We start from the raw sequence: 8,827 nt of genomic DNA on the forward strand, positions 1-8,827 counted from the left end.
ATATATGACTTATACTCACAAAGAATGAGGTATAGTCCAAGTTTGTCGTTTATTGAACGTTCAGAAACTACAGCGGCTGTAATGAGCCACAGCAAAGATAAACAAAGTTAAAACAACCTGAACAGGTGATCAACTCTAAACCACTCGCACCTTTTTACTCTCCGTATCTCTAAGCACACCCGTTGCCATGGCAACCGCCTGCGCTCCACAAGTCGACCAGAGATTACGTTAAAAACATAACATTTAGTCCATTATGATATTAGGTTTTCAGGCTTGGTATTTATTTTGCGATAATTAATAAGCCTCCCTGAACACAGCGGTGGTTGATTAATTAATTTAAAACTCCAGCTCTGTTATTTTGGTAATGGAACCGAAACGCACAGAATTGCGCAACACCTTGTTGAAACAATAATCACTGAGATTATTATTGTTGTTGGGTCATTAATTTGAAAATTTTTTGTTGTTGTTCTTTCATAAAGTTACAATGTTTTAAGCGAGCCAGAGGGGGACGTGCTGCTCTCAGCGTCCTGGCTGCGTTCAGTTTGTCACCTAAAGCCGAGATCGACTCAAAACCTTCCGCGATGGACATATTGCACCGCTGCTCTAACAAAGCACAAACAGTTCAGAAACAATATGATATGGGAAAAAAGTTATTTATTAACTGATTAAGTCTGTTTTAGATTGTTCTTGAAAAACAAATCAGTCATGGCTGATTAGTGGGCGCAGTCGCGGCTGCACAGTTTAGCCCACTGATTTTTTACAGCAGACAGCCGCTCCCATCTCTTGCAGGTACTGCGAACCTCCTCTAAATCTTTTAGGGGTACGCAGTACCCTGCCGTACCCCCTTACTTTCACCCCTGCCTATGACTGCTGCTCGTGAGGAGAGGCATTTCAGTAATCTAAAACTAATAGAAAAAATTAAAGCAATCTACTTGCATACTGCATGTGGACTGTTGCATGTAAAATAGATTAGCAGTAAATATTATGCTAGTATCAGTCTTTAATCAAAGAAAGCAAGTTGCAAGCCTTTAAAATTGTAACATTTTTTATGGGAGTATAAAAAAACTCAAGGTGTGTTGTGGTGGCGCAGGGGTTAAGCATAACCCACATATGGAGGCCTTAGGCCTCGACGCGGCCATCGCCAGTTCAATTCCCGGCCTGGCGACCTTTGCAGGGGGGCCCAATCTAATATTTTGTCAGGAGGCCCAAAATTCCTGGCGACGCCTCTGGTTCTAGCTGTCGGCAGAAGCTCAGAAGTGAAGTTAAAAGCTGAATGAAGCTTCTATCAGGCAAAGGAGCCTGAAAACAAAGAATCAAAAGAACTCTGTGAAAAAGGGGAGTTTTAAAGACAGCACTCATCTTTCAGAGAAACAATCAAATAACTGCAGTGCATTATGGGTAAAAGTGGCAGACAAGTTTGTAGGTCCCATCTGAACAATTCCAGCTCTTGGCAGGGCTCAGAAGTGAGCATAAAAGCTGAACCAAGTTTCATGTCAGAAAAACTGAGTTATAAAATAAAGAAAGAAAAAAATAAACGAATGTGATGGAAAAAGGGACTCCATAATCAAAATTCCAATCTTCAGAATAAGATACAAGCAATAATCCTGCATCCAGTGGAAGTGAGCTGAAGAAATAAAATAAAATATGACCATCCTTCGTATCCTTTTCAAAGAAAGTAAAGCAAGTAATTAAAATGTTCTGAAAATAAAATGAAATACTGACCTTTTATTTATTGGATGCCATTTTCATAGTTTATATAAACTTGCATTTTAGAACAATGCAAGAACATAAACAAACCATATATTTGTTTAAAACTGTATGTAAAGCTCAGTTTGATTAACCATCTGTAACAACAATAAAGAGATTTGGTAAAACACAATGGGCATCGAGGTAAGGTCAGTGTCTGGCAAAAAACAAGTTCCTGCAAGGAGGAGTCATAATGTTACCACTTGGAAAATTCCCACCACACTTTCTCAAGAACTAAAACATGACAAAAACAATATAACAGCAGAACTAGCATGACCTAGATTAAACATATTTCAATATATATGCAAAAAAGAAAACCATATAAACATATTTTATAAAATGCATAAATATATGCAAGTATATGTCAGTTATGACATCACTCTCACTGTGATGTCATAATATCATTCTCTTGTTATGACATCATAAACAGTCTTAAGTACTTGAACTTTTTCCCAAGAGATCTTTCAGTGTAGCATTGAAGAAAGAGTGGCAACGTGTAAAACTTTTATGATGGAGGATCCAGAATTTCTTGAAGAACTTGAGGAATTTTATATAAGAATTCAACGAAGGATGTTGCGCGGCTTAAACGCAGAGGAATTAGCGACTGAAATGGCGGAATTAATGATGAAAATTAAAAGATTTTATAATTTGGACCAGCCAGAAGAAGATGAGATATTGGAGGCTGTAAGGGAACATCTGAGGCCAGAAGTGAGGCAGCAGCAGCAACGTCCATCCTGGAATATGTGGACTTTCTTGTCCGATTGTGGGGAATCTTTTATGAGCGGCTTCAGCTTTGGCTTGGGTTTTGGTACAGCTGCAGGCATTGTTCTGGCTGTGTGCAAACTCCTTTCCTAAACATTCTTGTGAACATGGATGGTGCTCTTGGGACGTGGAATGTCTCCTCTCTGGGATTGATTGGGAGAGGGGTTCCTGCCTCAAGTGGAGGAGTTTAAGTACCTGGAGATTTCGTTCACAAATGAGGAAAAATGGGAGCGGGAGATCGACAGGTGGATTGGGGCAGCGTCTGCTGTGAAGCAGGCACTGTACCAGTCTGCAGTGGTGAAGAGAGAGCTGAGTCAAACAGCGAAGCTCTCGATTTACCAGTCGATCTTTGTTCCCACCTCATCTGCGGTCATGAGCTGTGGGTCATGACTGAAAGAACGAGGTCCCAGATACAAGCGGCCGAAAAGAGTTTTCTCCGCAGGGTGTCTGGGCTCTCCCTTAGAGATAGGGCGAGAAGCTCGGTCATCCGGGAGCGACTCAGAGTAGAGCTGCTGCTTCTCCAAGTTGAGAGGAACCAGTTGAGATGGCTCGGGCATCTGGCCTCCCTGGTGAGGTGTTCCGGGCACATCCCACCGGGAGGCGGCCCCAAGGAAGACCCAGGACACCCTGGAGGGACTATGTCTCTCGGCTGGCCTGGGAACACCTTGGGATTTCCCCCGAGGAGCTGGGAGAAGTGGCTGGGAGAGGGAAATCTGGGCCTACCATCTGAAGCTGCTGCTCCATGACCCAGAAACAATAGAGGAAAATGGATGGATGGACAAAGGTTTTTGTTATCATGCAGTTTCTAAGGGTTCGGCATGTAAGAGGATGAGGAGGTTCCAAAAACAACTCTAGGGATGATTCTTCACTTTCACTTGTTTTGCATGACCTGTGGAGGGTCAAACAGAGTTGTTCTCTCTGTTTAATTCCCTGAAATTGATTCACTTACCTGGAGATTACATTGTTTCTTCGGTGGAAACTGAAATCCTGGGTACGCCTCGCTGTCTTCCTGCAAAAAAGGAGGACAAAGGTTACTACTTATCTGACTAAATTAATACAAACATGATAAAAGAAGAGACTAAATAGATTCCTCAAAGTGAGGTCCTAGCCTGGGGCCTTGGGACTTTCTGTTTGGACGTTGTCTACTGGGTCTTTTAGACCTTCTTTCCTGCAATGAAGAGAAAAAAAGACATTACTCACCTGGAATGTATTTCTTCTTTTTGTAATGGACAACCAGGTTGTTTACTTGTGATTTGGGGTTTTTGTTTGGTTACCTGCAGCATCTCCTGAATTGGGTGGTTCATTTGCAGGTACTGGTTATAAAAAGTGTTATATACTTTGATTGTAATGTGGGCTGCACAGTGGTGCGGTTGGTAGCACTGTTGCCTTGCAACAAGAAGGGTTCGATTCTCGGCCCTGGAAGACTCCATGTCTTTCTGCATGGAGTTTGCATGTTCTCCCTGTACATGCATGGGTTTTCTCCGGGCACTCCGGCTTCCTCCCATAGTCCAAAAGCATGACTGTCAGGGTTAATTGGTTTCTCTAAATTCTGGTGTGTGTGCATAGTTTTTTGTCCTGTGCCTCGGTGTTGCCCTGCGACAGACTGGTGACCTGACTTCTTGCCTGGAACATTAAGTCTCATCAACTTGTTGTTTGTACTCATTGAGTCCATGCAACAACTAAAATAAAATAAAAAAGGAAAGTGGTGAGGATTTCGAGCTTAAGGCGCGCAAAAGTGTACGGGAAAAAATCATCGGCGTGCCGCCCCCTCCAGACGGGGTTTTGGCGCCCCCTCTGGTGCTCCGCCCCTATGCGTTGCATACCCTGCACACCCACTTTTTGCGCCACTGCCCGTTGCCATGGCAACCTCCTGCGCTCCACAAGCCGACCTGAGATTATGTTAAAAACACAACATTCAGTCCGTTACGATATTAGATTTGCAGGCTTGATATTTATTTTTGCGATTAATAAACCTCTCATGAACACAGCGGTGGTTGATTAATTAATTTTAAACTGCTGCTGGTAATGGAACCGAAACGCACAGAATTGCGCAACACCTTGTTGAAACAATAATTACTGAGATTATTATTTTTGCTGGGTCATTAACTTGAGCGTGTTTTGTTGATTTTGTTGTTGTTTAATAAAGTTTGAACGTTTTAAGCGAGTCAGAGGAGGACGTGCTGCTCTCAGCATCCTGGCGGCGTTCAGTTTGTCACCTAATGCTGAGATAGACTCAAAACCTTCCGCGATCGACGTGTTGCACGGCTGCTGTGCAACAGCAAACAATGGGGAAAAAAAAAAAATTTATTAACTGATTAAGTCGTGTTTTAGATTGTTCTTGAAAAACTAATCAGTCACGGTTAATTAGTGGGCACACTCGCGGCTGCACAGTTTAACCCATAAATTTTTTACAGCAGACAGCCGCTCCCCTCTCTTGCAGGTACTGCGTACCCCCTCTAAATCTTTTAGGGGTACGCAGTACCCTGCCGTACCCCCTTACTTTCACCCCTGGTGTTAACGCAATAAAATGAACGCTCTCTATCACCCATGGAGGGATTTCTGGATTTCTTTATTTAAATTGGTTCATTTTTCAGAGGGTATCGTGATTTTAGCTACCAGTAGCAGGAGAACGGAGCTGCGCCAAGAAGCTAACAAACACTGAATAGAAGAAGAGCTGCCATCGATACATTTGCAGCCAAGCATGGTTTAATGTTACACAATACAGTTTTACCAAGTTGCTCAAAGTCTAAACTGGTATTGTTGTGCATTTAAGGTGTAAAGTTTACCTTCGACCAAAGGCATCCCAGCGCCCCCCTTTTGTAAAAATGTCCGCTAGCGCCCCCTGCCGTCCTCTGAACGCCCCCTGGGGGGCGGTACCACCCACGTTGAGAACCGCTAGTCTACATCCAACCCGAACAAGCCGTCTGAAGGTAGAGGGAATCCTAAAACAGGATTTCATTTTGGGGCCAAAATACAGCCTGGAACTTCACAGTAACCTGGAGAGTCTTATGCTAACTGATGTCCAACTTATCTGCTGATTATGCTTTAAGCGTTTATTTTTAACACACAGTTAAACAAAGTTTTGATTAGCTCATGGGAGAAAAAGACGGGATTAAATAAAATTTTATCAAATGGAACAAACCCAGAATTTAATCTGAATCAGTGCTGTCTTTCATTATAAAAGAAAAACCTAGCTGTTTTTATTTTTGACATATTTAATACTTTCCTGTTGCGTAAATAAACGTGGAATACATTGTGAATGAATAGCTTCTGAAAGGAATTTTGCAGACAGTACTAGAACCTTCATGTTATTTCTGGGGGCCTCAGCTCAGTCCACCCCCCACCTTATCATGTGGGCCTTATCTGTGGCCCTTCCGCCCGCTCCTCATTAACATAATGATCCAGCTGCGCAGCGGGAGGCTCCCAGCGCCACAGGTGAAGAACCACACAGCTCCACTTCAGTCCCCTGGACCAAACATGGCTGCTCTGCTGGTGTTAGCTGTGTGGCTTCTCGGTCTGCAGGCTTTCTCGGACGCGGAGGACAGAAACACCCGAGAGCGGCATTTCCTCAGCTCCCTCGGTCTTTCTGAGCGGCCGCAGCCCGCAGGGAGCCACCGACGCCCCGTCCCCTCCGAGATGTGGAGGATGTTCCGGAGGTCAGAGAGAATTCAGGCCCGCGATAGCGACCCCTGCACGGTGTCCGAGTACGGAGTCCGCGGCAACATCATCCGCTACGTTCAGGACCAAGGTGGGTAGTAATGAGACTCCGGTCACTTAATTAAGTGTACTCGGTGAGTGAGTATTGAGTTTAAAACTAAATGTTCCGATTGGTTGACGCGAGACGTGTTTTAAAATAAAGTTAAAGCTTTATTCAATTTAGTTAGCCTAGCTGTAAGACCCAACGCGTTCACCGTTTAACCATTTTAAAAACATTCATGTATTTTTTTCTTTTCTTGTTTTTGGGTAAAAGATTAACACAAAGTAGTGCTTACTCGTGAAGTTGAAGTGTTGGCGTGTTCTTCTGCAAAGATTTAACTGGGTTTCATATCAGTCAATATCAATATAATTTGTTTGTTTTCAATAATTGAAATGTTACCTAACTGGTGATGTGACCTTTCCTGTTTCTCCCCCTCCCACCACACACTTTCCTCTTGAGCTCATTTTCCCCTTTAACTCAACATTGTTTTTTACTTTTAAACAGTTAATGTGGCAAATCCTGAAACTGCTGCTGCGCATGTTAGTCAACACATTGCTGCTTTTGATATTTTTCCTTTAAAAAATTGAGTAATTCTCCTATCCTTCACAACAATGTACTGCAACTCTTTACATAAAACTTTAATTAATACATTAAGACTTGAGACTGTAATATAAATAAACCAAAGAGCCCATTTTAAAATAATTTTAACGTGACGTTCTTCAGCTTAGCATACAGAAGAAATTTTTTTTTTTTTTTTTGTTAAATCAAGTTACTGCATTCTCAACTTTAAAATGTGCTGCTACGCTAAAATGATAACAAACCCCTTACTTGTGTGGTAGGTTTGGTGCGTCTTTGTTCATAGGAGATCAGCCTCGGAGGGAAGAGTAACGACCAGGATTTGCATACGGACCCCGTAAGACTAGATGCAGTGTTATTTATTGATCACAGCGTTGTTCAGCAACGAGGCCGGGTAAACCAAAAACGCATCCGATTAATTTAGATGGCGGCTCAGGTAAAGGCTTTTCTTCTGGGGTCTGTAAATCACCCTGGACCGCTGCTTCAGCAGAACCCAGCAATGCTGCTGCTAAAAATCCCAAAGAGTCCAAGCGCTCTGTGTGTTCCACAGAGAAATAAAGGGCTGTGAAATTTCATCTCCACCGTTATTTATGTCGTTGTGCACTTGGTGTCTCTTCAAGCACCCACACCCCTTCGTCATCCCCCTCTTAAGCTCCCCCCCCCCCAAAAAAAAACCTTGTTAAAGCACAGCTCTCCCTGCTGGTGTCTTGCAGGCAGGCTGGTGTCGGGTTGGAGCAGCAGCTGTCAGGCCTGTCTGGTGAAGCAGCTTTTCTTCAACGTGTCTGTCCTGCAGCCTGTGGAGCTGCTGTCTCTGGCTCAGCTGGAGATCAGGCTCCACTGGAAGCCTCCGAGGCCCGCCGGGTTCCTGCGGGGGCCCCGAGCCGTCAGCATGTCGCTCTCCAAAGTGATCCGAGCCACGCTGCGGGGAGCCGATCCCCGGGCCAATCGCAGGCTCCTGCTGTCGCAGTCGCTTCGGCCGCAGCTGGAGCCCGCCGCCATCGCCATGGACCTGACGCCGCTGGCGGAGAGCTGGCGCAGACCGGGCCACAACTACGGCCTGGTCGTGGAGCTGAGTCCGCCTCCCGGTGCGGATCCGAATGAGCTCACGCCTTTTCTGCCGGGCAACGCCTTCCCATTGGAGGAAGCCTGGACCCTCCCTCTGATGGAGGCCTCTCTGGTGGTCGTGTCCCTGAACCCGCACCAGTGTCGCTCCCGGCAAAGGAGGAGCGCCGTTCACCTCACCGTGACGCCCAGTAACGTCTGCAAGGCCCGTCGCCTCTACATCGACTTCAAGGACGTGGGCTGGCAGGACTGGATCATCGCCCCGCCGGGCTACATGGCCAACTACTGCCACGGCGAGTGTCCGTTCCCGCTGAGCGAGAGCCTGAACGGCACCAACCACGCCATCCTGCAGACGCTGGTCCACTCCCTGGACCCGCAGGGCACGCCTCAGCCCGGCTGCGCCCCCATCCGCCTCTCCCCGATCTCCATGCTCTACTACGACAACAACGATAACGTGGTGCTCCGACACTACCAGGACATGGTGGTGGACGAGTGTGGCTGTCGATGAGACCGGTTACCAGTAGCAATCGGTCCGCTTTTAAGTTCAGTTTTTTTTTTTTTTTTGACTAATGAATGAGATTCCCTTATTGTCACCACTGTTGGCTTAGCTGTGAATAGAGCTTTTCAGGGCTTTTGTTTTAGTATAGTAGTTGGCAATTGTAAATAGAATATTTGTATTTGTCCACAAAGAAGACATTTTTAATAAAGGCTAATGTTGTTAAAAATTGGTCAAGTATCTGTTGGTTTTTTTTTAAATGTTTGATTAGTAATTAATTAGAACATTAGATTGAAGCATTCATATGAAATTATTGTTGAAACCTGATTTATGCACGGTACAAAAAAAGCAATCAATTTGACTAGAACAAATAATATAAAAATTATATGCTGTTCGTGACTGAAGATATAAACTGGTACAATTTTGACCCTCAGGCAAGTGGAACTGATTTAGATGAACACTTTATAAATATTTGTTTTTACAAGCTC

General features: G+C 44.5%; 1 protein-coding gene and 1 long non-coding RNA gene across 3 annotated transcripts; one reads left to right on the forward strand and one right to left on the reverse strand.

The window, feature by feature from the left end:
• Window positions 1-1,027: 1,027 nt before the first annotated feature.
• LOC145549132 (uncharacterized) lies at window positions 1,028-5,199 on the reverse strand. The gene is made up of 2 exons (XR_014085097.1): window positions 3,458-5,199; window positions 1,028-1,299 (listed from the first exon to the last, which is right to left on the reverse strand). It is a non-coding gene; the product is annotated as an uncharacterized LOC145549132 (long non-coding RNA).
• Window positions 5,200-5,713: 514 nt separating this feature from the next.
• Window positions 5,714-8,571, forward strand: gdf3 (growth differentiation factor 3). 2 transcript variants are annotated; one of them, XM_081600762.1, is made up of 3 exons: window positions 5,714-5,943; window positions 6,031-6,256; window positions 7,495-8,571. In XM_081600762.1, the coding sequence occupies exons 1-3, from the start codon at window positions 5,905-5,907 to the stop codon at window positions 8,349-8,351; spliced, it is 1,122 nt and encodes a 373-aa protein (XP_081456888.1). In that variant the 5' UTR covers window positions 5,714-5,904; the 3' UTR covers window positions 8,352-8,571. The 2 variants fall into 2 exon arrangements, with proteins under 2 accessions (XP_081456888.1, XP_008430924.2); XM_008432702.3 differs by having other exon boundaries at window positions 5,716-6,256.
• Window positions 8,572-8,827: the final 256 nt, after the last annotated feature.

Source organism: Poecilia reticulata, chromosome 2, assembly GCF_904066995.2.
Source record: "Poecilia reticulata chromosome 2, P_reticulata-male-v2, whole genome shotgun sequence".
Lineage (NCBI taxonomy): Eukaryota > Metazoa > Chordata > Actinopteri > Cyprinodontiformes > Poeciliidae > Poecilia > Poecilia reticulata.